Consider the following 27,293-nt stretch of genomic DNA (forward strand, 5'->3'; position numbering starts at 1 on the left):
AGTAATTTTGTTACTGGCTTTTGTCCTGAGCCACAGAAGCAAGCTGAGGCCTGGCCTAGGGCCCTGCCACTGAAGTGGAAGGAAGAAACATCAATAGTTATAAATGAGGCCGAAATATCTGTATCTTTGAAGCATTCTACAAGAGGCTGCTGATGGTGGGGATTTTCAGGAATTGGATCCTGCTTTAGAATTTAGTGTGATATCCCAGAGAAGACTTAATCCTGCGAGGAGTAGAATAAGACTGTGGGACTGGTACAGAGGCTTTCCTTAAAAAGATCCTACCCAAAATAGCGTGGAGATAACACATCCTCCTTAGTACATAGCAAAGGCTGTGGCCCAAGAACAATGGGTGTGCAACTTGAGAGAGGTTTGCCTGAGATAACTGGTTTTCTGTGTTACCCTCAGGAATTTCTGTTGCATCAGTTTTTGCTTATTCTGTCCAAATGCAGAGAGTGCAGCCGATCCCAATTTCTTATCATGAGCTTATAGACTCTTAAAGAGAACGTGTTCCTGCTCATCTCATCTACCTGATGAGTGGAAACGTTGTGCTTGCTTGGGCCTTCGATCAAAACGCAGGTAGGATTCTTCTAAAGTTACCCAATGGAGTTAACGTGCAGTTAGATTGGTGTAATTAAGTCCAAAGCCAGGCCCTGAAGTTGTGCTGAGGAGATTTCACCGTTCCCTGTGGTGAAGATCATACAGGGTCAGATCCTGAGGTTGCTGGGGCTGTGTTCTACGTGTTACGCTGAGAGGAGAGCCAGAGGGATGTCAAGCAGTCTTAGCACATTGCTGGGGACAAAGTTTGAGAAAGCACAGTTATTTCAAAAGACAAATGGTATGAGGGAGAGAAGGTATCAGAAGGAAAGGACAAATGCAGAAAATCTGATTTGTAAGAGGAGGATGTGGAAAGAAACAGTGGCAGGACAAAAAGTTTCTCTTAGTTAGAAGGGGAGTGGGCCAAGACAAAATTTCTTCTTGAAGGTGCTTCAAAAGAACATGCTGGGAAGATGCAGGGTGGCTGTAACGTCCTCATCAACCAAAGAGCTTCCCTGAATGCTGCCTTGTTACTTTTTACTGCAACTGTAGTGTGTGTTTTACTACATATAAGCAATCACACAAAGGTTTTCTTTATAGTCCCAGCTTCAGGTCGGTCTAGGGTAATACTGTGGCTTGTTCCACCCTTGGTTCAGCTGGAGGCAGCACCCACGTTGTGCTGGGGCTACAGTTTCTGCCTCGAGTACGACGGTACAGTGGAAACTCAATTGGAACTTGGTGCAGATGCTGCTGTGGCTGGTGTCAGGCTTGGGAGGCTTTTAGAATGTACTGCTCTGGGTTACCCACAACCACGTAATAAACGTTCCTGTGTCATCCAAAAGACATGCCTTGGAGACTTATTGGGTGGCTGAGGTAGGCAAAGCCCGAGGGCGAAAATAAGTTACAGAAGCGCGGCTACCCAGGGCAGAGAGGTACCCCACTGGGCTGCCTGGGGTTCATATCACAGTGACTTCCAGCATCCTCCTTCCCTCCAGCCGGCGGCTTCCTGCCCCCACCAGGCAGAGAAACAAGCGTTTGAGCGAAGGTGATAATTTCGTGGTTTCTATCCTTTCCGATTCAGGAAGGCGGAAGCGGGCGGTGTGTGTGACGGGCTGCTTCGAGGGCTGGGGAAGAGCAGAGCACGTCAGGGTTGAGCCGGGGTCTGGGGGCGCTTTGAAGGCAGGGCCGGAGGCGGCCGAGGTGGGAGAGGTCGAAGCCGGGGGTGCGGGGTCAGGCCGGGAGCGGGACGGAGGGAGCCAAAGCCGGTACCGGTGGGGTGAGGGGGAGCCGCGCCGCGGAAGGCTTTGGCGTCGTTTCCCTGGGAGCTGGGGAAGGGGAGGGGAGAATGAAGCTGACCGGCGGCGAACCCGGTGGGGCGCGGGGGCCGTGCGCGGAGCGGCGTGGCGGGGGTGTGGGGAGGCGGACAGCGCTCCGTGTGAACGTGTGTGGGGTGATGGTGGTGTCCGCCCAAGAGAGGCTCCCGCGCGCGTTACTGCCGCCGGTGGGCGCGCGCCGTGCGGAACCGGGTGTGTGTGTGTGTGTGGGGGGGTGTGTACGGGAAGCACGCGACAGCCCCCCCCTCCCGGCTGCGCGCGCATCCGCTGGTGGGGCGTGGCTGCCCTCAAGCGCTCCCCGCCGCCCCGCGCGGCGCCCCCTGGCGGCCGTGCCAGCCGCCGGCTGTTCCGGGCCCGGGCCTTGCGCTCCCTCGGCCGGTGCCGCGCGGGGCCTGCGCGGCCCTTTTCTTCACCCCCTCCCCCCCCCCCCCCCCTTCCCCGCCCCGGTCGCTGCGGCCGCCGGGGCCTCCCTCCCCTCCCCGCCCGCCCATGGATTTCACATAGCAGCCGCCGCCGCCTCCGCCTCCTCCGCTCCATGGCGGCTCCGGCTCCGCGGCCGCCCGGCCTGTGCTGCTGCCGTAAGGGATCCGCGGCCGGGCCGGAGGCGCCGCCGGCTCCGCCGCCTCCTCCCGAGCCGCCGCCGCCGCCGGACGTAGCGTCGGCCTCCAGCTCGCAGCTCTTCAGCCTCCGCCACCTGCACCTGGGGCTGGAGCTGCGGCCCGAGGCGCGGGCGCTGGCGGGCTGCCTGGTGCTGGAGCTCTGCGCCCTGCGGCCGCAGCCCCGCGCCCTGGTGCTGGACGTCCACCCGGCCCTCCACGTCCTCTCGGCCTCCTACCGCTGCGCTGCGGCGGGGGAAGCGCCCTGCTCCTTCGCCTTCTCGCCCGCCGAGCCCGCCGCCGCCCCGGCCCCGCTGCCCCCGCCGCCCTGCCCGCTGCCGCCGCCGCCCTGCGCGCCGCCCTGCGCCGCCAGCCCGCCCTCCACCGCCACCTTCCTCTCGGCGCCCTGCATCGCCGCCGGACCGCTGCCCTCCGCCGCCGCTCCCCCGGGGGAGCCGCCCGCCAGCCCCCCGCCCGCCGCCGAACCGCCGCCGCCGCTGCCCCTCTTCGCCCAGCCGCCCTGCGCCGCCTGCCCGCTGGGCTTCAGGGTGGACCCCTTCACCGACTACGGCTCGTCCCTCACCGTCTCCCTGCCCGCCGCCCTCCAGCCGCACCAGCCCTTCCAGATCATCGTCCGCTACACCACGGCCGACGGCCCCGCCGTGAGTACCGGGGGGTGGTGGGGGTGGGCACAGACCGGGAGATAGAGAAGGAAACCGAGCCCCGGGGCGGCCGGCGGTGCCCTCCGTGCCACCCGCGCCTTCCTCACATTTTTCCTCCGGCTGGAATTGACCGCTGGGGAAGCGCCGTGGCCCCGCAGCAAAGGCGGCGGGTGGTATTTCACTGTCAGCCCCCCCTTTTATGTCCCCTCCTCGCCTGCTTGCTTGTCAGCAGCAACTGTCCCCTGCCCGTCCCCTGCCCGCTGCCACCGAGCCCTGCGCTGTCCCCACGCCGCCCTGGGCGGTGATGCTCCTGCCGACCCGTCCCCCCTTCTCCCTCCTGTCCCCGATCGCGACAGTCATTGTAAAGTTTTTCGTCCTTTAAGGGCGTTGCAGTGGTTGGCGAGGAGCGTGGACGTTTGAAAACTCCTGCCTCGACCGAATTCTTCGGGACAAGTTACACAATCCGCAAATACAGGAGTTTCCCTGGGGGTTTTGCCAGGCGCTTACAACATCAGGCCTTGCGCACCTAGGTTGACGTTCCAACGAGTCGTGGTCAGGAGCTTTGAGAAGAGCAGGGGGAGATATTCCTCCAAGTTATCTGCTGGGAAAAAGGATGAGGAACAGCCCAAAACACTCCATTTCGATGTCGCCAAGGGAGGGGCTTCCTTGTCTGCGTGGATTAGTCTTCTTGGGTAGTGAGATGCTTTGTAAATTCTGTCACTTAATTTCAACCCCTGGTATTTAGAAGCGCTTTGCTCCTGACCTAGAGGTGCTGTCTGGCAGATCTTGTGTTAAGAATACAAAGTTATCACTGGAACGTCAGTTCTTTTTGTTACTGTATAGTCTGTTCAGGTTGGGCATTAAACTAACATGATTTTCATCATGTGGTTCATGAATCTGTTTGCAAAAGGAATGTTTCTTGAGAGTCTTGCAACTTTGATGCCTCTGTCTTGCCTGGAGGAATTGACTCCCAGCCTGCTGGTTTGGTATTGCTATTGCGCTGGTCAAAACCAATACACGTGTGGATCTATTTTACTATTACAGCTTATTTGACAAGAACAGGATTTGAACATAGTGATTTCATGCAAAGTAACCGAATAGCAACTATATACTATGCCTTTCCTTACGTAAGTGTTGCTGAATAGAATAAGTTTGCTGCATCTTTTTCTGTCTAATTTTAATACTGCACTGAAGGTCACAAAAATAACTTCATCCTCAGAATGATCTAGATAGTCTTAATACATTGGCTCACTTGGAATAGCGAGTTCCACATGAAGATTTGTATTGACAGAAGTTTTCTTTTGTGAGATGATGACCTTTTAACATGCTGGTCCTTCCCTAAACATGCAAAACTGAGGTAAAATTCTGTCACTTGTAAAATTCAGATCCACTTGTAAGTGAGGGTATTGTTCCTTGTCACCTCTGGAACTCCTGATTTAAATATTTCCTTGTACAATACTCTGCTGTAGTTTTTCTGCACTGAAGAGATACGTGGGAGATGTCTTTTAGGGCCAGTGTTCAGAAGATTCTGTTCTTCGTTTTTTTTCCCCCAAGATTTTATGAAGAAGCCTATTTCTTTTGTCCACACTATGCCTTGTTTATGGTGGGAAGGCTTTAAAGCTAATTTGGTGTTGCTGTGTGCTCTATAATTGCTCTCAGTCTTGTTGAGCCATTCCTCCTGAAGTACATGATAACATACTTTCATCCTGTTGAGCAAATTGCTTTATTGTAGACTAGCCTGTGCTTTCTCCTGGGTTTTGCCAGCCCTGTTGCCAAAGGGGCAGACTCTCCTGCTGTGTCGGTGGAGAAATGATCTCGGATGTAATGGAATACCCGTCTGAGGCTCGGCTTTAGAAACGGTCTGAGAACCGCTGGGAGGTACAGGGCACGGACTGACGTGATGCTTGTTTACTCTCACCTTGCATTAACATGTTGCCTCCTTGGCCCTGCGCACACCACAGCGTGCATGTTACATGTTTGAGGATGCTGGGACTAGGGTGTTTTTTCCATTCCCTCTGTTATTTGTCATGTTTCCCCTGGATCAGACGTGAGCTAGCTATTCTTCATCCTGTCTTTTCAACTCTTTTTTGTACCTTCAGTAGCATGTACTGCTGCAGCTGAAATGAAGCTACAAGCACTAGTGTCAAAAGATTATTGATGGCTACAGTGTCAGGGGCACGCACTGCCCTTTTCAAGTGATACTGAAAAGTAGAAGCAGGCGTGCTCACTGACATAAATCGTACCACGTTTCCTCGCTCACTATTGTAGATTTTGGCTGGCAAAGTATTTGTCCTCGAGTAGCACCTGTTCCAGCCCTTCATGTTCAGCACACTGAACTATTTTTTTTGGATCCAAAGTAATTTCATGCTATTGTAGTGCTATCTGTCATTGCTGTTTTTCAGCCTAGCGTTGCATTTTAGTAGGGATGAGTGACCCATGTGTGTATAAGGGTGAACTGGTTTATACTTGTGTCTAGTATGTTTACTCACAGTCCCTTTTCTCTGCATAAGTGAAGCAACTTTACAGCGTTAGACCTCTGTCTTCTAAAAGATATATTTTCTTTGGCCTTTCTCTGAATATAATCTTTTTTAGTCAGGGTTTATTTTCTATGGGACACTTGGCATATTTGTGGGACCTATAAAACAGTAAATTCATGTTACAGTGCAGCACAAATGTCTTGGCAGTAAAATCAGCAGTGAAGATAGTTGTCTGTTTAAAATTGGAAACCTATTGCCTTGATATACTTGGTTTGAGCCATCTGGGTATGTTATTCGACTGTCCCATTATTTCTCATGTGGAGGAAGGAGCCAAGATCTTCGGTTGTTTGATGGACATTGAGAGACAGCTGAGAGATTAAATCTGCCTTTCACAGACCATTCCAGCTCCCTGTGCTGTTAGGAAACCATATGCTCAGTACATCACCAATTCACTTCAGAAGCAGGACTGTCACAAACATTGTGTGTGTCTCATGGTGTGGGCTGAAGGCATGCACCCATCAGGTGTGTCAGTGACAGTTGTCCTGCTCTTCCTCCCCTTCTTTTCCCTCACCCTTTACTTCTTGGCCCTACAAATACTCTTTCATAAAACTTTTTTTTTTTTCCTCCTTCCCTAGGGAGAGAAATCTGTATGTGTCTCTTACCCACTATGTCACACCTCTGATTTGGCAGAGCATTTGTTAACACCAGTGCTATTTTCTTTCCATGACAACCTTAAATGCAAACCCTGCTCTGTGTTCTGGTATAAAAAATAACATTTCCTCATCTTCAGGATTTAGCAAAAATGACAGCCCTTTTTGCCGTGCTGGTAACTTCCCCGTTGTTCTGTTAGATATGTGTCAATTCCTTAGTCCTCCTAGAGTGACTTGCTGTCCAGATGTGCCTCACTCCTGTCACATCCTCCACGTCTCAGGTGTGCAGTTTACTTTGCCATCAGATGGAGCGGCCTGTTGTTTGTCTAGAACAAGCTCTGGCGTTGCAGCTCTTCTCGGGAGCTTCATCAATAGTGCAGGTAGAAACATAGAGATTTAAAATGGAAAGCTAATTGTCTTTGCTGTTTGCCGGATTTGGGTAAAAGATTATAATCTAAGTCAATAAAAATTATATTCTTGGCAGGTGCCTTGTAAAGTGTGAGCTTCTCCCCTGTATGTGGGCAGGGGGAAACCCGAACTGCCCAAAGCATCTCTTCAGCAGAGGAACGAAGCAGCAGGGTTTTTTACTTGAAATGCATCATAGAACAGCTTTAATGTGTGAAACAGCTCTCCTGTATACATGAATAAAAATAGATAAAAATTATGAGCATTATGATGACAACATGTATATTTCCAAAGGGGAGCACAGGAGGGATTTGGATGCAGAGCAGATTATTTGGCCCCAAATCCTGCTCTGTCCCTGTGTACTGCTCCAGCTCTGCCCCTAGCAGTATCCTGCTCCTTGCGCTCCTTTCTGGGACGCTGCTTATACTCATTTTCCCCAGTCCATAGTCCTGCCTCTGTCCGGCAGCATAGCCTGGTCTATTTATATTCCAGATCTATTTATATTGTTTCAGGATAACTTTCATCATTGTTCCAAGTGCATCTGGAAAGAGAGACGGAGGCTTGCCATGTAGCTGCAGACATTAGGAAACAGGGGAAAAAAATACTTCATCCTCTGCAAATGTGTTTTCCCTCTTGGCTCGTGGGGCTAGTGCTTCATTTAACTTCAACCAAATGTCAAATAAAGGAGGACTGGTTGAAAAGAAATTGTCCTTAATTTATGGAGTTTCTTGTAAACAAGAATCAACTTCTCAGTTCCCCTTTGCTTCCTGCTTATGTTTTCTTCCTGCGCTGGTCAGGGAGAACTTCCCCTTATCTCTCTGCTCTAAAGACATCGTCTGTCAGCCCTTTTTCCTTCCTACCCCAGTGTTGAAACTTAGGCCTGGTGGTGTCTTCTCTCTCTGTTTTCTTTGTTAGCCTTTTCTGTCTCTCAGAAAGCAAAGGAAGCGGAACCTTTTGCAGGTGAGTCTCTTCGAGCAAGGTCAATGATACAGATTGTAAGTCAGACTTTTTGTGATACAAGCACAAAGCCACTGATCAGAAGAGTGTTTTTAAGTTGGCATTGGAACAGGTCTTAAAAAAAATTAATTTCTGAGCCGCCTTCCTGGATCATTGGAAAACTACTACCCCAGAGTAAAACATAGCACTGGCATTTTTATGTCAATGTATGTTCTGGGGGGAAGCTATTATTTTCAAACTTTGCGTTTTAATGAGACGTGTCCCCAGATGCCTTCTGGAATAGTTGTCTCCAGTTCCACAATGTCGCATTGCAGCAAAAATATTCATTGCCATGAAATGCAGGTATCCATGGAGTGGAAATCTATAGCTACATAGCGCATCTCAGCTGTGACCTGGGGATTTGGCTAGTGATACGCTGAAATGCAGCATGTGGGTTTGAATAGTCTCATAGCCTTAGCCCGCCTGGTGTAAGTGAGGCAAGGTTTGTCAGAAGTCATGCTTTAAGTCTGTTTCTGGCCCAACAGGCTTGAAACAGAAGAGGGTAGTCTTAAAACAAATTTCAAGATGAGAATGCTGCTCTGAGATAACTTTACTTCTAGATAAAGGGTTTTCATTTTGTAATGCCTCCCACCTAAAAAAAAACCCACTTGCCAGTGTAAGTGTGAACCGCTATATGAATAACTGAAAGCTGCTGACAGTATGTTTCCTTTCCTTACCTTTCACTGATCCCCAGGGGTGCTGCTGAAGTGGATGAGTTGGGAGAGGAGAACATTAGTGTCTGAGGAGAAGGGTCTAAAGGCAAGGGAAGAAGATAACAAAGAATAACCTTATGGGACGGAGGGAGAGACAGAAAACTTTGACTTCCAGAACACAGAGAGGTTAACTAGGTGACAGAATTGTAGTATGTCGTTAAAACCAGACCAGACATAGTACCCAGCATTCTCTTCTGTAAGTATTTCATTGCTTTCTCTTGAGGACCAGAACTAAACTAGTGTCTGCACTAACTGCTATTCCCTGAATTCAGATTTATTGGTTGCTTTGATCTAAGAATTCAGCAGACTCAGAAGTTTTATTCCCTGTGCTTGACTGTTCCCAAGACTTCCAGTGGTTCCAACTTTACTGCAAGTTTCACAATATTAGATATTTTCCATAAAAGTTCAGCTCCAGAGTTCTAGGATTACAAGAAAATCCTTATTTAAAATTGTTCCTTCACTTCAAAGTTGGAGGCAGGGAGCATGTGGAAGCATAAACATTACATTTGAAACAGAAAAACCAAAAAGGCAAGTAACTGCACTCTTTCATATTATTCTTAATCTATTCTAATTATTTGCTGAGGGTCTGACTCGTGATTTATTTGCTGTTTGGTACTGAATATTGACATGCTCAGTGGTGTTTTTTGTTGGGTTTTTTTTTGGTGACCACCCAGAATCTCCTTATCCGCTCTGTAAAAAGAGGCCTCCAGTGTCACTGACCAGATGTTTCTTACATATTCTGACTTTTTTTTGCATAGTGTCAAAATGTTTGATGCTTCAGCCAGCAGGGCAGCGTCAAGGTCAGAGATAATGTTGTGTACATTGCTCAGCCTCGGGGTTTTTTGGTTTGTCTATTTTATTTTTTTTTTTTGGGGCAGCTTGCGCTACCTGACCCTTGCTGCTCCTGTTCATGTTGAATTAAAAACATAAAAATATTCAAAGTATTCCCTCTGAGAAGAAGGTTGTCTGGATATTTGGTAGGGACTTGGTATTAACCAAGCAAATTGATAGAACAGAATAGCAAGTGGCTGGAAGACACTATGTTGTGTGGCACCACTCGGTGTTCAGACAGTGAGAAATTATCCAAGTAGTTATGGCAAATAAACAGGAGTAGAAAGATGTATTGTTAGAAATGGAAATGTGCCCTGTGCCAGGTATTCATCCAGGGAGCCAAACAGCTGGGGTGTTTCTTCTCCCCCACAATCCACTTGATTTTGAGTTTTGTTTTCTTCGCAGTTCATCCTTGTGATTTTTATCCCTTTCCCTCACCTCTTCTTCACATCATAGAGTCATAGAATGGTTGAGGTTGGAAGGGACATTGAAGATCATCTAGTTCCAGCCCCCCTGCCATGGGCAGGGACACCTCCCACCCGTCCAGGTTGCTCCAAGCCCCATTCAGCCTGGCCTTGAACACCTCCAGGGATGGGGCAGCCACAACTTCTCTGGACAAGCTGTTCCAGTGCCTCACCACCCTCATGTTTCAACAGATCTGGTGGCTGGATCCAGAACTGACGTATGGCAATGCCAAGCCATTTGTCTTCACGCAGGGCCACTCAGTGTGTAACCGGTCTTTCTTCCCCTGCTTTGACACACCAGCAGTGAAATGTACCTATTCAGCTACCGTCAAAGTAAGTGACTGAATGGCTATAAATGGTTCATGGAGCACTTAGCTGCTGTTAACTTGTGAAAGCATAGTTACATTGTGTGTGTATGTATGATATAAAATATTCATTGTGACATTTAGTGTTATAAAAAATACTGGCTTTTTCTAGATTCCGTTCTGGTTCTTGGGCCAGAATCAGGGCACTGCCACAAAGGCAACTCTTGCCTATTGTGCTTGGCTCTTGCCTTCCCCGTACTCAGTGCTGAAAGAGTAACGATAAAATGGATAATATGAAAGAGAGAATTTAGCTGGTCACTTCCAGTAGTGGTTATTGATGATAATATTCAACCATATTTTTTCACTTCTTGAAAGAAGCACCCCCAAATTTTTATGAAAGCAGCATCAAATAATGTTGCATTTTGTGTAGGTGAAATAATTTGATATGTGGGCGTTATCGGTGGGGAGCTAGTGTAAGAACCCATGCAGTGTAGGAGGAGTAATATTTTTGATTGGTATGTTTTCACAGACTGGGTAGATTGTGGTATAGAAACCCCACAGAAATCTTATGTTTTATGTTATCTAAATCATTGTTTTTAATGTACATCCAGGCATAGATGAAAAAAAAAAAAAGGAGATATCTGTGGTGTAGTCATTCAGCTGTGTTCATCTAGTGAGTTGATGTGTATGATGTTGGTCTTCCAGGCTCCAGCAGGCATACAGGTGTTGATGAGTGCCACCCAAAGTACCTACTTAGAAGAGGAAGGTGTATATCAATTTTACATGGAATATCCAGTTCCTGCCTATCTAGTGGCCCTGGTGGCAGGAGACCTTATACATGCAGACATAGGTCCAAGGTAAGATTTGCAGTGGTAAGATTCTCCTTCTTGTGTCTCTACAGTGCTTCAGGTTATAAGCAGTAAATACTTTTGAGTCATTGACAAGGGAACAGTTGGGACCATGGGCTGTGAGCGTTCAGAGAGTTTGAGGTTTAGTTGGGTGTAAAGAACTGCATCGCACTGCACTGGTAAAGATATTTCCCTCTTTCATAAATGTTGCTTGTTGTCCCCTGTAATCATTACAGCTACTTGCCTTGTTGCCTTAAAGCGATTTCAGGGATCTTTGATTATTTCTTGTCATGTATCCATTGAGTGTTAGCCTAAAGAAGGCCCGAGTCTGGTGCGAGACCTCTTAGCGCTATTACCGTACATGGAAGTGTGGTCAGGCTATTTTTTCTATGAGATAATTCAGTTTGCTGAAGTATCACCTGATGTTTTCTGTTTTCTGACAGGAGCAGAGTATGGGCAGAGCCTTGCCTGCTGCCAACAGCAATCAGCAAGCTTTCTGGCATGGTTGAGCGCTGGTTGACTGCTGCAGAGAGTCTGTATGGCCCATATATATGGGGAAGGTGAGTTCAGTAAGTCTCCCAGGAATATGTACCGGGGACAAAATAAAACATTCTTGAGAAATGATTGTGCTTTCTCCCTGTGCTAGCAATAGCAGGACAAATGAGCCTCTCAACCGGCAGCACTGTAGTATGGGAAACAAACTCTGGAATTTTGTCTCTGCAAGTGACAGAGAGGACCATGGAGGCATAGTGGTGTTTTGCCTGGTATGGTGGGAGGTTTCTAAACAGTGGATCTTCCCTGAGGAGTGAAGGTTTTCTGTACTATAGTGTTTTGTGATGCAAGTCCAATATTGGGCTGGACACCATTTAAAATGTATGGCAGTTTTATTTATCTTATTTATTTTTACATAATGTACTTAACATGTGATACAAGTATGCCTGAGGGTGCTTGAAAACCCGACTCGGTACAGACTCATTGAGAGTCTTAGTCCCCAAAACCAACAGTAATAGTTTCTGAAGTTAAGCTTGACTATGTAGTAAAAGAGAATGGTTTTGAGAGAATGTTTTCATTCTTTGGATGGAAGAAAATGTTTGCAAAGGCTTCCTATATTTGCTAAACGTAAGCAGGAAGAACGTGGTGGTGTTAACTTACAAAGTGTTGCTTGAAATGGTCTGAGAACAAGGCCCAGTGTGCCAGTGCTGATCATTGATGGAGAAATTTAGAAAACAAAACAAATAGTATTGTTACATTCTGAAGCAGACAGACTAGAGTTGTTTTGCAGACACTGTGGGTACACCAAATTAATTAATTCATTTGATAACTTCCCAGCCTCTCTCTTTCCTGGAAGCCTCTGGGGACTTGACACTGTGTATGTGGGTAGCGTATGTAAACTTAGTGTTTCTGGCTCTCAAATATACAACTTGTGATGAGTTTGCATGTTTGAAGGGAACAGGATGCTTCTGGGAAGTGCTGGACATGCTGCACATGAAAAGACTGTCTAGTCTTACATCCAAACGTGAGCAGGTCCTTGGCCAACAGAATAAACTCTGTGATCCCCTGATCAGAAGAATTAAGCACCACTGATCTAGAAAGTTTGTTTCTGAAGTCACAAAAAGCTCCCAGAAGAGCCTTCCCTAAGGAAAAAATAAAAAGTTTCTGTGTATGTCTTTTGAAGTAGATGTAATTTACCTATTTATTCTCTCCTCCCTCCTTTCTTCTCTCTCCCTAATTTTAGATATGACATTGTTTTTCTTCCTCCATCCTTCCCTATTGTTGCCATGGAAAACCCATGCCTGACCTTTATCATCTCTTCCATTCTGGAGAGTGATGAGTTTTTGATCATTGACGTCATTCATGAAGTTGCCCACAGCTGGTTTGGAAACGCAGTCACCAATGCTACATGGGAGGAGATGTGGCTGAGCGAGGGGCTAGCCACATATGCACAGCGCCGGATCACCACTGAGACCTATGGTATAGCTGCAGAAATGTTACTCCTTATGATGTGTTTAACCAATAATTGACAGTTGGCTGCATAGCATGTTTGCCTCGGAAGCTCAAGAGTCTGTAGGGAGCTGGTTTTCTTTTTGTGTTTCTGGAGCATGTATGTCCCCAAACTTTGCATTGAACAACTGGATACTTAGAGTCTGATGTTGTCTTGGCTTTGGGTGGAATCAGTACCTGATATGGCAATAGGGTCTTTGAACAAGGTGTGTTAGCACAGGCATTGTAAGGATGTTTGTAGGAACTTTGGAACTACTTTTGGGTACCAGGCAGGTTTTCATATGTCAGAGCAAGGTGAGTAGAGGATGTTTCAGAGGAAGCTGTAAGAAGTCTTATGGTTACATCGTGAAATAATTATCCTCTGAACAAGTGTCTTTCTAATCCTGATCATTTAGTAGCTACGTGCTGTTGGAAAGAATGATGGCAATAGCCCTTATTAAAAAAAAAAAAAGTACACATCTACGTAGCTGTCTGTTTATCTGTTTGAGGTTTCCTGTAGAACTGTACAGCCCTGCCTTTGACTGCTTGTATCAGTGAATTTCACAGATCAGTTGTATGGTACTGTCTTAGAATATATAAGTAGTAAATCATTCCTATTGCTTCTCAGTTTAATTGGATTGTTATTGAAGTGAATAATAGGAACATACATTTCTCTAGTTTGTCCTGTTATGTTCTTAAAAGCCTGTACCATGTGTATTCTCACATGTGCACTCTAAACAATCTTGGAAAAATTCCTGGAAATCTTGGCAGCGGGAGTGTTTAGAAGGATGCCTTTGTTTTTATTAATTTATATTGGTTTTGGAGATGAGCTGATGATAATGAAGCTCAGGGAAAGAAGTGTTCTGAGTGTATATGGAGATATATGTATATTATATGTCTCTGTAAGCTGTTTTATGTTGAGTAATTCTGAGCGGTTAGAACTGTTCTTATAAGGCACATTACATTGCATACATTGCAATAAGATGTATAGTCCTGAAGATACTGACCTCTTGTTTATCCCATCTTAGTCTGTTCCTCTGACATAGGGCAAGATCCTTGCCGATTTTGGTCTATTCTATTGAAATTTAGAACTGATTATTTCAAGAAGCAGTTGTTCAGGAAACTAAGAAATGCCCTTCCCTGTTCATTCATAAGATCTTTTTGCATTCTATTTTGTTTCTAGGACAAACCTCTGATCTAAGTCTTGCCATTTCTGACCTAATTTCTGGAGTATCTAATGCTGTTAATAAAAAGGCATCTTTGTAATGACATTGTTTACAAAAATTGGAGTCACGTGACCACCACACCTCTTGGATCTTGCTTAATCCTCCTCCCTGTTTGTAGCTTGAAGTAATTGCCCTTAACACTGGCTATCCTGGATCTTGCTTTCCCGTGTGAAGCACGTTTGCCCCTTTCTCTACCAGTACAGTTTCTTCTATCTTCCAAATATATCCTGGTTCTTAATTCACATTTTGCTTATATCAGATTCCTCTGTAGGTACATTGAGACTCTAAAATTGTATCTATGTAACAAGCCTTATTGTTGAAGACTTAGCAAAGAAAGCTAAAGTGTTAATATTGCTGGATTTTAAGTATCTTCCGAATCTGAGAATCCATTTTCCACAGCTTTTTACATCTGCAAGGGCATAGTTCTTAGGTCTCTTGACTTGCCGGTGTAATATAGCTAGTTTGGCTTGGAAGAGAAAGAGTAGCCTACCCAATTGCAGCTGTAAAAGAAGTCCTAATGAGTGGAAGGTGAAAATCGTATGATACAATGTGGGTAAGATGCTAGATAAAGCTTAGGAAAGATCCACAGGATCTGTAATATACCAACTAAATCTAATCCTTTTCTGTTTTCACCCCAAGAGGTGACATTCTCTTAGTAATATCCTTGGCACTGAATATGGAATGGTGTGTCTACTATTCTACCAGTGACATTACTTTTTTGTAGCATTTGATTGATCCTTGAAAGGTACCTGTACAATACTTTTTCCAATGCTGCTCTGCTTATCATGTAAGACCTGATAAGATGATGTCAGGGATGCAAACTTTAGCATAGTTTACAGGCTGCTTTGTTTTTCAGTTGATCCTGCTGCATAATCAGAATGCATAAATGCACTGTTTTAGGTTCTGACTTCCATTACGAATTGCAAGGATTTTTTTACACTTTAAGTTTCTCTGCCATTATATTACTGTGATTCTGTCTCACTATTGTGTCTTTTACACTTTCAATAGCTTTTATTTTGTACTTGTGCTAGTTCTGCACAGGTCAGGATTCGCTAGTCATTTTCCCACAACTAATATATTTCTTTCTGGGTAGGAGCTGCCTTCACATGTTTGGAGACTGCATTCCGCCTTGATGCTCTCCACAGACAGATGAAGCTTCTTGGAGAAGACAACCCGGTCAGCAAGCTTCAGGTTAAACTGGAGCCAGGTATTGCTTTTGGCTGAAGCTGCTGTACACAAAACTTTTGTATATCGATGCTGGAATATAGAGAAAAAAGATTATTTTTTACATATCCTTTATAAAAGAAAGAAAAAAGAAATACTGGTTTGTAAACTAGTCAAAGTAAATAAGGAAACTTGCCTTGATGTTTTCTTCAAAGTTGACTAATTCACATTTATAAATATTGTTCTGTTCTGTTTAAGAACAGAACAGACTACTGGGCAGAAACAGTGTGAAAAACTGCCTTGAAAGCTGTGTGGTTTCAAGCTTCTGAATATGTAAAATAAAGTAGTTTATAATGAAGATATTTGGAAACATCAAATAAAATCCTGTGCTGTTAAATGTTCCTCTTTTTTTGTGTTCATGTAAGAACTATGTATGTATGCATAAGCATACAGGCAAACATATGTACTTGCTGTCCTGTTGACTGAGCTGTGCAGAGGCTGTTTGCTTGTCCCGAGCCAATGCACATCTGCACTCCATCGTGTAGCTTCTTCATTCATAGTTCTCGTGTTCTGTCGTCAACATTGGTGGTGTGAAGCAGTCTTCAAACTAGATGATATTTAAAACAACCTAAAATGAAAGTGGATATGATACTGGAAGTCTCAAAAAAGGAATAAGTAGTGATTATCTTACATTGATGTCTTTAAAAATTTGTGGTGTGGTGATTCCCTGAACCGAGTTTGGCACTGGAAAAAAACAAAGTATTTGTCTTCAAATTCCCAGTGTGTTTTCAAGTGACTTCTAATTTATGACTTGTTCCATAGGGAATTAATACTTATCTTACAATGACTGATTTTTTTTTTTTTTATTTTTTTTTCCCAGCCAGTGTGTTTGGACTGCTTCCATTTAATTTAGTGCAGTAAATTAAATGTACTGACAACAGGCTTGTTTTGGTTTTAAGTCACTGCATCTCGATTCAGTGATCTCTAAGGGGTCTGTATACATACAAGGGTTGGAAATGAGTGTCCTCATTACAGTGTCTTATAACATTGTTGTCTTCTTTCAGGTGTAAATCCTAGTAATTTAATGAACCTCTTTACCTATGAGAAAGGCTACTGCTTTGTTTACTACCTGTCCCAGCTCTGTGGTGACCCAAGACACTTTGACTCCTTCCTAAGAGTGAGTGTAAATAAGCATGCGTTTCTCTTGAGATCTAGAGCTGGTTTTTTTTTTTCAGGTTTTGTCACTGTGGCTAATTGATAGGGGTAAAGTTGAATACAAATGTTCCTGAGATGGAAGAATGGTGTGGGCCTGTCTGTCATCCCAAATGTTTCTTTCTATGTGTGACAGGTTTTCCTTCAGACTTCTCTGAAGTGAATGTGCTTGTGCTGTTTTTTCATCTCAGACTCTTAGGTACCAAATACAGAGGAGTAATATGTTTTTGTTACCTCTTGTTCTGTGCTCCAAATAATTAGAAAGCTGTTCCAGCATAGATTATCTGTGACTGGAATGTTGTGACTTCATTCACTACTAAACAGTAACAGCTTGTGAGTTTTTTAGCCAGGGTGACAAAGGGCATGGTTTCCTACCTTGGGGCAGGTTTGGTGTCTTGGAGCACATTTACAAAACCTATAGAAAATGGTGTCAGCTATTGGCTCGTTTTTGAAAAGTGACACAACACATTGCTTTTTCTTTTTGCTGCATGCATGTTCTTTCATCTGCTCTTCCCATCCAATCCCCATTCTATCTTTCTTTTATCTTTATGTAAGTATGACTCTAGTCCATAATCTATCAGGGAATAATACAGTGGCCAGCTGTGTTCTGACTTGCCTCTAGTGTCAAGTACAAGGAAACCTTTCTGCCCTTGATACATTAATGTATCTGTGATCTGCATTAGAACTGCCTCCCGTACTCAGCTGTCAATGTATTTGCAGCTACCCAGGTTTTTTCTTGTTATGGTGCTTTCCTCATCTAGGAAGAGGGAGAATATTTTTCTTGATACTTTTTTTTAAACTTTCCAAATACTTTTTCTCACTCTTCCATCTCTATTTTTTTTTATTGCATAAAGAGGTTCTGCATCAAAATGAAGCTGTCTTTCTCCTAACCATAATTTATCCTTTTTGCTGTTTCAGGCCTACATTGAGAAGTACAAATTTACCAGTGTTGTGGCTCAAGATCTTCTGGATTCCTTCCTGAATTTTTTTCCAGAGCTGAAAGAGCAATGTGTTGAGAGCAAAGCAGGTAGGAAATTTACTTTTAGTTAACTGTAAACACTGTAGAAAATCTAGATGATAAATTTTGTGTTTGGCTTGGAGGATGCATAAGAAAATGCTAAGGTAAACAAAATCCTTTGGCAACAGCCAGCGTTACTGGTAGAAATGATCGTCATCATCTATTGTTACTGCCTCCATGTTGGGGAATGAGAACATCTTAAATTGCTGACAATTTTGGCATTAATCAGCTGAGTGGCCTTCAGTTAACTTTCTCATGAACTTATCTTTCACACTGCAGACAGAACAATCAGTGCATGTGAGATTTACACATGCTCAAATGCAAGGAAATGGTGAACACACTTTGAAATTTCACCTATTTTAATTACAGAAAACATGCTTTGAGAACTGTAACTTTTCCCAAGGTCCTATCCATGCATATAAAATCTCTTCCATAATGCTTCACCCTCCCTTATATCCCCTATTTATTGCTGTTGGTGGATTTATGAAAGGTCTGTAATCCACCAGGTGCTTATTAGCCCACTTGCTTAAATGAGACTAATGTTGTTCTGCCATGTGTCCACACTTGCAAGTAATTATTGAACCCATGGGTCAGTTTAAACCAGACCGGCAGTGGCATACAACTCTTAAGGATACTATCTTCCTACAGGCTTTGTGGAAGCTCCCTGTGAAGAGATGTAGATGAGTGATACTACTGTAGGAAAACCTGCAGCATGAGCTCAGCAGTTATGTGCTTTATTTGGCCCATTGGTTGGCTAATGAGTTAACCACAGCACGTGCTAACTTTTGCCTGACTAGTATTCAGGGGATGCAGGAGAGAGGAGTTTTAGGGTAGACGGTGTGGAATGGGAAGTATTGCCAAGGGTTAGGAAAGTGCTGAGGTAGTAAAAGGTCAAGGGGAGGAGCTCTTTTGGAAACCAGGCTCTGCTAGCTCTGCTGCTTGTGGAGAAACTTATTTTTTGTTTTAGTTATTGATTGTATAAATAAACTGAAAATTACTTGGCGTTGCTGTGAGTAGAAGGAGTTTAGTCAGCCCTCTCACCTTCCTTTTTTTTTTTTTTTCTTAATTGTGAAGCAGGTTTTCCCTGTATTCTTCAGTCTTCCTCAAAATTCCGAGAGAGAAATGCAAAAAAATCTTGTATTAGAACATAGTTTGATCATAGATACTTGTTAGCCTGGCTCTCTTAAGAGCATGTGTGTTTCTTGTACTTCCTGTAATGTTGAGCTCTAGAAAACTCATGGTTCAGTTTGGAGAGCTGTTGCTGGCACTCTTCGAGATGTAGTGTAGACTAGCCCAATAAGACTGCTAAGACTGTTCTGTCGCTGTAACTACAGGTTGGTCTGATTTGCTGTTGTTAGAACCTCTCTTAACTGTGCTAGAAGCAGTCGAGAACCTTGAGGCAGCCAAGCCACCTGCAGAGACTCCTGCTCGACATTTTTGGTGCTCCTCATTCCAGGACTGGAGTTTGAACGTTGGCTCAATGCTACAGGACCTCCGTTAGCTGAGCCAGACTTATCTCAGGGATCCAGTCTGACCAGACCAGTGGAGACGCTCTTCAAACTCTGGACCACAGAGCCTCTGGACTCTGCTGCTGCTGCCAGCAGTGTTGACCTCACTAAATGGAGAACGTTCCAAACTGTGCTTTTCTTGGACAGATTGCTGGATGGGTCACCACTGCCACATGGTGAGTACTCCTATCAGGATAGTAGAAAGTATTCTTGGAATAATTAATTGAATTCTAAAGAGCCCTACCCCTTGTTGATGTTACCATTCGTGTAAAGTCAGGTTGGATGGGACTTTGAGCAACCTGATCTAGTGAAAGATATCCCTGCCCCCATGGCAGGGGGGTTGAACTAGAGGATCTTCAAAAGTCCTTTCCACCCAAGACCATTCTTTGATTCTGTGGTTTTACAATTCGTTATTCTCTGATGACCCTCAAACTTCACAAAATAGTTCATAGTTCTTTCTCTGTGTATGTGGTCTCTTCAGAGGTGATAAAAAAGCTTTCGGAATGTTACTCCTCTCAGCTGGACTCCATGAATGCAGAAATCCGCATCCGCTGGTTGCAGATTGTAGTCCGAAATGACTATTATCCAGACCTTTACAAAGTCCGTCGCTTCTTGGAAAACCAGGTACTAACTGCTGGATTAAAATCACTGCACCTCTCAGTGCATGAGACATGTGCATGAGACATGCGACGTGAAAGACCCTGGAACTTCTGCTTCCTGGCCAAGTGTAGACCAGGTGTGTTGCGAAGGGGCTGAGCATGGCTCACCTGCTAGCGGGTGGGGAGGAATGGGCAGATGTAATTTGAAATACCTACAGATAATCTCTGCTTTTCTAGCCTAACTCAATACCCTTGTCCCACCTCTGCCCAGTGCACTTTTTGTGTTGCTTTTTAGAAGGCCCTGACTTTTCCAGACCAGAAATTTTCACGCTACTAAATCATGCAATTATTTGAATATTTACACTTCAAGCAAGGCTAGGGATCATCAAATTCCTTTCAGTAGTTTTTATTGTGCAGGAGCAAAAGGTTAATGCATATGTTCACTGTGGCTTGTTCTTGGCCTTTTAAAAATAGTTCTGTTATTTGGGGAAGTAGCTCAGTCTTAGAGAGCAAATGTTTTTTTAATTATAATTCATAAAAATCTTTGCATTAAACTTATTTAGAATACACTTGACTGTTGATGAAATGTGTTGCTTTTCTCCAGTCTGAAGTCATTCAGGGAGTGTAGCTGAACCTCTTGACTTTTACTGAAATGATACTATCCAGTTTTCCTTTTTTGCAGATGTCTCGGATGTACACAATTCCACTTTATGAGGACCTTTGCACTGGCACCCTCAAGTCTTTTGCCTTAGAAATTTTTTACCAGACCCAAAATCAGCTGCACCCCAATTTGCGAAAAACCATCCAACAGATCTTATCACAGGGCTTGAATCCGCTTCCTGCCATAGACACTACAGCAGTCACTACAGACACACCAGCGATGGTGCTTGAGGACAAAGTCTCAGAGGCCACAAACGGTGCCATTTCACTCAGGGATGTTAATGTGTCTGCTTAGATCACCAGCTCATGTCAGCCATGAAGCTTGAAAATGGGGACAGGAACAGAAGAAAGATACCAAGTGTCTCCTCCTTTCCCTCAGCCCTGCAGCTGCAGTGTGTTGTAACTGGATTTCTCTCCCAAAACACAAAGCAAATGTGCCTTCAAGTATCCAGCTTGTGACACTGCCAGGTTTCAGAGATCTCCTTCATCTGTGGAATGGATATTTTGATTCAGTTTATACTGGGCAGGGACTCCAGGGCAGTTGCTTCTCCATGGAAAGTGGATAGTTCCCTTTCCTGAGGCTCTTCTGGATGGTTTGTCCAAATTTGTTGGTTGGTGGTTTGTTTTTTTTTTTTTTCTAATTCTTTTTTCTTTTTTTGTCTGAGGCCACTGAGGCATGTCCTACTTGCTGTGTGTATGTTGCTGGGGAGTGTATATGTGTCAAGCTGCCATTATCCTGATGTTTGGGCTGAAGTTCTGCAAAGGAGAGACTCAGGAATTGTCAGTGGCAGCAAACACGTTTTCATGTTATGCTCCTTACTGTGACAGAGGTATTGTGATTTGGGAGGTAGGGGACTAATGCTTAAATAATTAAGAAACTAATTTTCAATAGCTCCTGTTCCCCCCTGCTCCCAGGTAGCTAAATAATAATAATGCTTTTTATATATATATATATATATATAAAAGAACAGGGAAACCTTATGATGGATTTGAAATCCTTCTGTAGTTAACCCTACCCTCAGTTTTCCCTTTGCACTCAATGGGACAAGCAATAAAGAAATGTGTAGGCTCGAATTTTCAAAAAGTTAAGTTTAGGTGCCCAAATGCCATCAATTCTGGTACTAGCTGGATGCCTAAATCTTTTTAACTGTTTTGACAAGTCTAGCTGCAACCTTTGTTAGTGTGTTAGGATGTATAGCATGTACGTTCGTCAGATGCACTGTGTCTTCTATTCTGTCCTTTTGGAAGATTTAACAGGACCTTTAATTTAATTTTGTTAAACACCCCTAGCATATGTTGGGCCTGTAAGTCAACCATGGAGATATCCATGCTAAAATTTTACTGCCTTGAATAATGTTTGCCCGAATAACAGTAGCCCTGTCATATGATAGTCTGAGGGAAGCACCCTCTTGACATGAAACTTTTAAGCCCTGCTTTACCCAAGTCTGTTTTCTGACTTACGGTGGTGGGAAGATGCCATTTCATTTACACAGCATGCTATTTCTCTTGATCACTGGCCAGGTATGCAAGATGGGGAGATGCTGTCTTCCATCTGTGCTGTTTGGTCTCAGGAAGCTGAGGGCAAAGCATTGTTGGGTATTACAGAGTACAGGTGATGGTTTTTAGACTCTGTGCCACATTTTTTTAACGTGTGGGTACCTGTGTGCCTCTTGGTGAGCTCCCACAAAGCCTCTCTGAGCTGATGTATCACCAGGATAGAGGACTAGTTTGAATAAAAAGTGAAACACTTGGAAGAGGCTCAGCTAAAGGAGATGAGAGAAACTGTTATATACTTTAGGGCAAATTTTAGCCCTTCTATGGGGATCTACATAGCACAGGAAGAGGGGAAATTTGGGAGATTTGGTTTTTTTTTCACCAAAAGTATCTGTTTACACCCATGTGTGGATGGGGATTTAGGTGCTGTTACTGGATCTGCATTTTCTGACTTTAAATTAATTTGGACTTCACCGTAGCCTTAGCCTGGGCTGAACTGGGATAAAGCAATAATAAACTCAGGCCTCTGTAGTGCTTCATTCGTTTTCAAAATGGGCCATCAGTGTTGTTGGGCTTCAGAACTCCAAGCTCTTCTCTTTGCTCCTTGAATGAGACTATCTTTTTCATTCTGTTTTGTTTTCCCAGAAAGGATGGAGAATGATGTTTTCTGTACAAATCTCTTTCCTTTTTATTTGTTGGTCTATCAAAAGAGATTTGTGCAAGCTGACTTTCCACTTCCTGAGTTGCTGCTGTTGGTGCTGCGTCTCCCGGACCTCACTGCCGGCAGCGGCAGCCTGGCCAAGACCAGTAACCACTAGCATCTTTTGGAATCCCAGGCCTCTGTTTTAACATGTTTTATTTTGTGGGAGAATGTATGTGACCCTGGTGGGAATTTTTAATTTACATGGATGCCTTATGATGATTGTCAAATTAAACTAAGCTTTGTGACAAGTTTAGCCTTTTGGGCAGTTTTTCAGCGTCCCTGCTATAGATGTGTGGAAGAGCTAACTTGGTACATTGTCTTTGCTTTGTCCTTTCCTAGAGTGCAGCATAGAGGGAGTATGGAAGCTATTTCAAAGCTGCACAACAAGAAGTTGAAGAAGTGGCAAAAGCAAATAATCAAAAGTAAATATTGTCTATTGTTACTACAACTGACTGAAATATATCAGATCAGCTGTGTGTTTGCATATAGGTGCATCAGAGCAGGGAAATGCTGTCTGAACCTCACAGGCTGTTTCCTGATTAAAGAACATGAGATCTAAGTGTTTCTGCTCTTATCTCTGTGAGATCCCATCAAATGGCTATTTTCATAAGATTTGTTCTCTGAAACACAGAAGCAGAGCAAGTTTGTTGGAAGTATTCCATGCGTCCTTCTTAGGTACTTTTGCATCTCCTGTGAGCAAGGCGTGCATCTTTATTTTAAGACAGAAAATTGGCAGCAAGTTTGTGGAGATAAGCTTCCCTTTTGTTGACACAAAATAATGCTTCAGGCTACTTTCTGTCTTGATTTGTCGTAGGCTTCACATTGACAGGCAAATTAGACTGAGATTAAATAGAAGCTGTTTATTTGCCTTATCTTTAGTCTGTTCATTTATGATCTGTTAAAGTAAGATTAGGACAGCAAGTCAGTTTTATTTAAGCAGATTCCAAGAGATAGGGTTATCTTCTTTATTTTGAAAATGAAAGTTCTATTTTATTTCATTGCAGCCTTGACCAGGGCAACATGGGATCTAGAAATAGCACTTGTGGAAAAACTCTGAAGAACCAAACCCTTTAATAAAATGGAATATTACTAACTTAATTTTTTAGCATTTCATACCCACATTGGTTAATACATTAAGTATAATTCTTGTTAAATACATGCATTACTCTGTTAAGCTTTTATTAGTAATTTTGCTGTCATGATACATTGCAATATCCTAACCACGCACTCCATTAACCAAGAACAATTCTAGCAAGCATCCCAAACATTTTGATTTAACCAAAATTTCCTCATGTTCTCGCACTGCAGTGACCTTGGCCATTGCCTTTTTCAGATAACACAGGGACTTCTGTACATCTATACTAAACACGCTTACTGCACAATTCACTTAGGTCAAGTACACTTCAGTCTGTATTCCCTGTTTGTGTTTGTCCGAAGATAAAACAACGCAATACAGTCAACACTTATAAGTCACATGATACTTGTTTTCACACTTTTTACTATAGATTGATAAAAGCTTAAAGTCATTATGACCACAATATCAGACTTTGTGTATAAAAGAAACTGCAGTGGAAATCACCATGTGAGATTTATCAAGCCACTATCCCCTGAGACACAGAATTATTTTTCTGTTGGGAGGACCCAATTTAAATGACACTGAATTTGTTGAAGCCCCAGGTAAGTTGTTTTAGCTTTTGATTACATGCATTCATAGAACTGCATATCTAATTTCTAGTTTAGATCTGTCTAGTTTCAGCTTCTAGCTCTGGAAGCTACTGCTTTGTTTGCAAAACATAAACTGCTTACTATTACTAACAACTTTCCCATGTAAGTACCTCTTAATTCTTAAAGAAAACAGATCGAGTTGTTGGATCCCTTGCTGCAAGGTGTGTCTTCCACACTTCATGTATTGCTTTAGCTCTGGGGTGGAGCATGATCTTTCACAATCCTTTTAAAGTGGAAATTGCACACTGTTTCTCAAAAACTACCTCAAATGCTGCTGTGTTCCACACCAACTTAAAAAGAATTTTTTATTAATATTGTGCATTTATCCTGTTTTTTCTTTAATTACAGTAGTAATTTGGGCACCAGTTAGAGCTTGTCTCACATGGACGTGGGAGCCTTTTCTTTTATAGATAAAGGAGTGTAGAGAAAAGCTATTCCACACTCTGGAGGTGACTTTTCACTCTATAGAGGGAGACTGGCTGGTTGCATTAAATGATTGAGCCTGTGTGAACACTTCCCCTCACTCCTTCTCTACGTACATGCACCTTCTGCACTGGAAAACTCAAGTCTTGTATCTCTAATTTCTTGTCAGAAGAATTGGGATTATGTTGAACATAGCATGCTCTGTGCCCCACCAGGAAGATGTTCTAATATACTAGAGACAAGTCTCTCTTTAAAATTTAAGAAATGGTTCTGCAGAGCATTGGACCCTTTTCCAAAAGCATACTTACCGAGATGCAGGGTCTTAAGGAAGAGTGGCAGATGATAAGAAAGGGTGGAAAATAGGATATTCTTCATTCTCCTGTGATTTGGTGGAAAGTGTCACAGGGATTAAGTCATAATAACTGGTTGACATTCCAAGTGTATGACCTAGGGAAGCATCAGCTTTGTGCATTGTTTTAATTTTAGCAAAGTCCTTTTGTCTTAAAATATTCTCTTCAAGACTTACTGTCTAAATAGACCTATGTTTCTTTCTTCAGGAATAGTTAAATCCAGCAGGATTTCCAAGAGGCAACAGAGGAAATTCTCTGCTGCTTTTGTTCCAAAGAGTTTGGGGGCTAATAAAAAAAACAAAAAACAAAACAAACAACCCATCGCCAGCTGCATAATGGCTGAATTTGCCTGTTTCCAACTTTGTAGGGGGGCAAGGAAGGCACGCCAGGTATCTTGGAGACCAAGATAATGTCCACCTCTTTCTTCTAACAGCATTATAAATAAACAAATGGTTACGTGTTTAACTAGTTCAGTGTTCCAGGTCAATCGACTATATTTACAGTTAGAGCTCAACATTCATACTGCTTTCTAGAATCTGTCCTTCAATGGAATTTATGCATTTGTGATCTGTGATCGCTGTTTCCTAAGAAAGCAGCAAGGGTGAAATCACACAGATGACAGCCTCACTGTTCCTGATACAGAGGCCTTTTTTTTTTTTTTTTTTTTTTTTTTTTTTTTTTCCCCCCCCTTTCGCTCCCCAACAGAGCCAACAGAGCTCTCCTGTGTCAGCTCACTTGCAGCCCGTGCAGCTGCAGCTCTCTCGCATGAACCATAGACAAGAGGGGTCCTTATTCTTACTGACGGCAATGTTTCCTTTGCTCCTGAAAAAACTCGAACATGAAAAGTCTTGTTTATTGATTAAATTTGCTCTATGCAGGGGACAAGATTTGTGTCTGTGCAACGGGAATAAGCAAGGGGCAGAGAACGTGTTTCTGGATCAGTCAGTGGTCAGATAGCTACTGCAGTTACCTGTGAGTATTTCCATTCTGCGAAGGCGGAGGTTTGAGAAGAGGATTTCTCGAATCAGACCAGTGTTTCCTGTGTGTGCCTCTTATTAAGAACCTCTCTGTCCAAGGACCAGCTGATGTAACCTTTAGACTCAAACCCACCATTACAGGCGAGTGTGAGAAACAGTGCTTTTGGTAAACATCATGTCTTCTCACCCTGGCTCAGCAGCCTATTTGCTCAACCACACTCTTTAACTTCTTGAGAAACCCTAACATAAAAGGTCCAAATATGAAAAAGAAAGCATCCTTCTTCAGTATGCATTGACCTGGCCCCGAAACTTTTCAACTAGCAGTGGTTTAGTCAAGGGTGGCCCACAAGGGGGCTTGTATTTCTGCATTTCTTTCCCTTGTTGTTGTTCTTCATTTATGGCAAGTTGGTATTTTTTAATGTATTTTCTTTTCATCTATTTCACTAGGCAGTAGTAGCTGTTGAAGTACTTCCTTTGTCAGTTCAGCCTTGGACAATTATTTAGTGATAAATTATCACAAAATGCGATCTTTGCCATTACCTCGGGAAACCACTTTGTGAGGCTCAACTCTTTCTCTGACAGTTTCTGTCATAACCTTCATGAAAACGTAAGTTTTCTTTTTCCTCCTCCAGCTCTGATAAAGAGAATTTCCAGGTATTCCTGAGGACGGAATAGCGCCTGGACGTCCCCCCCCCGCCGTGGCTCCCATCACTGCGGGGCACTCCGCCACCCCCCCGCAGGCCAGCTGCGGTCGCCCGCCGCGGGGCACACTGGGACATGTCTCTTCCCCGTTCGGCAGGCGGCGGCGGATTGGTGGTGCGGGCACCACGTGCCCGCCTGCCGCCTTTTCATTGGCTGGCGGCCCAATCCGTTACCTCTGGGCTGGACAAGAGGCTGAGGGGGGCGGTGAGGGAGTGCCCGGCGTTGCCGCGGTAACAGCCGCCCCCGGTATGGCGGCGGGGAGTGCTCCGCGGTGAGGAGATGGCTGTGGGCAGGAAGGGGGTGGGGGTGTAGTGGCCCAGGGAGTCGGGGAGGACGTGCGCGGTGGTGGACTGGTTGAGGGCCGTTGTGGCGGGGGTATGGGGGGGGTCGTGGGTAGGAGGAGGTGTGTGTGGAGGGGGCCCTGTTGGGGCCGGCTGTGAGGGAGGGGGCCTTGTGGGGTAGGTGCGCGTAGAGGGGCGGGAAGGGGTCTAAGTGGGTTCCTGTGTATAGGTCTCCTCTGAGACCCCTCTTCTCTTTTCCAGCAGAGCGGGAAACCTCTAGGGTGGTGTCGGGTGCTGAAAGAACCCGGCAATGGCCTGGTTCAAGGTGCTCCGTGGGAAGGGTGAGAGGCTTTCTGTACCTGAATAGATCTGTCTTGCTTATTTGTTTCTCAGTTACAATTCCCGAGTAATGCTCGTTTACGTTCTAGGTTGGTGCTTGGCAATATAAAGCTGTGG

The 27,293-nt window shown here is 44.2% G+C and overlaps 1 protein-coding gene across 1 annotated transcript in view; it reads left to right on the forward strand.

Moving 5' to 3' along the window:
• ABCC5 (ATP binding cassette subfamily C member 5) overlaps window positions 1-22,932 on the forward strand; it is a 73,797-nt gene extending 50,865 nt beyond the window's left edge. The window contains exons 31-40 of the mRNA XM_082486959.1: window positions 9,855-9,995; window positions 10,673-10,824; window positions 11,259-11,375; window positions 12,551-12,786; window positions 15,115-15,228; window positions 16,250-16,362; window positions 17,316-17,424; window positions 18,872-19,099; window positions 19,405-19,547; window positions 20,205-22,932. Of these exons, the coding sequence (XP_082343085.1) occupies window positions 9,855-9,995; window positions 10,673-10,824; window positions 11,259-11,375; window positions 12,551-12,786; window positions 15,115-15,228; window positions 16,250-16,362; window positions 17,316-17,424; window positions 18,872-19,099; window positions 19,405-19,547; window positions 20,205-20,477 (1,626 nt within the window). The 3' untranslated portion in view covers window positions 20,478-22,932. The remainder of the gene's footprint in view (window positions 1-9,854; window positions 9,996-10,672; window positions 10,825-11,258; window positions 11,376-12,550; window positions 12,787-15,114; window positions 15,229-16,249; window positions 16,363-17,315; window positions 17,425-18,871; window positions 19,100-19,404; window positions 19,548-20,204) is intronic.
• The last annotated feature ends 4,361 nt before the right edge of the window (window positions 22,933-27,293 follow it).

The sequence above is a fragment of the Vanellus vanellus genome, assembly GCF_965231255.1.
Source record: "Vanellus vanellus genome assembly, chromosome: 8".
In the NCBI taxonomy this organism is placed as follows: Eukaryota; Metazoa; Chordata; class Aves; order Charadriiformes; family Charadriidae; genus Vanellus; species Vanellus vanellus.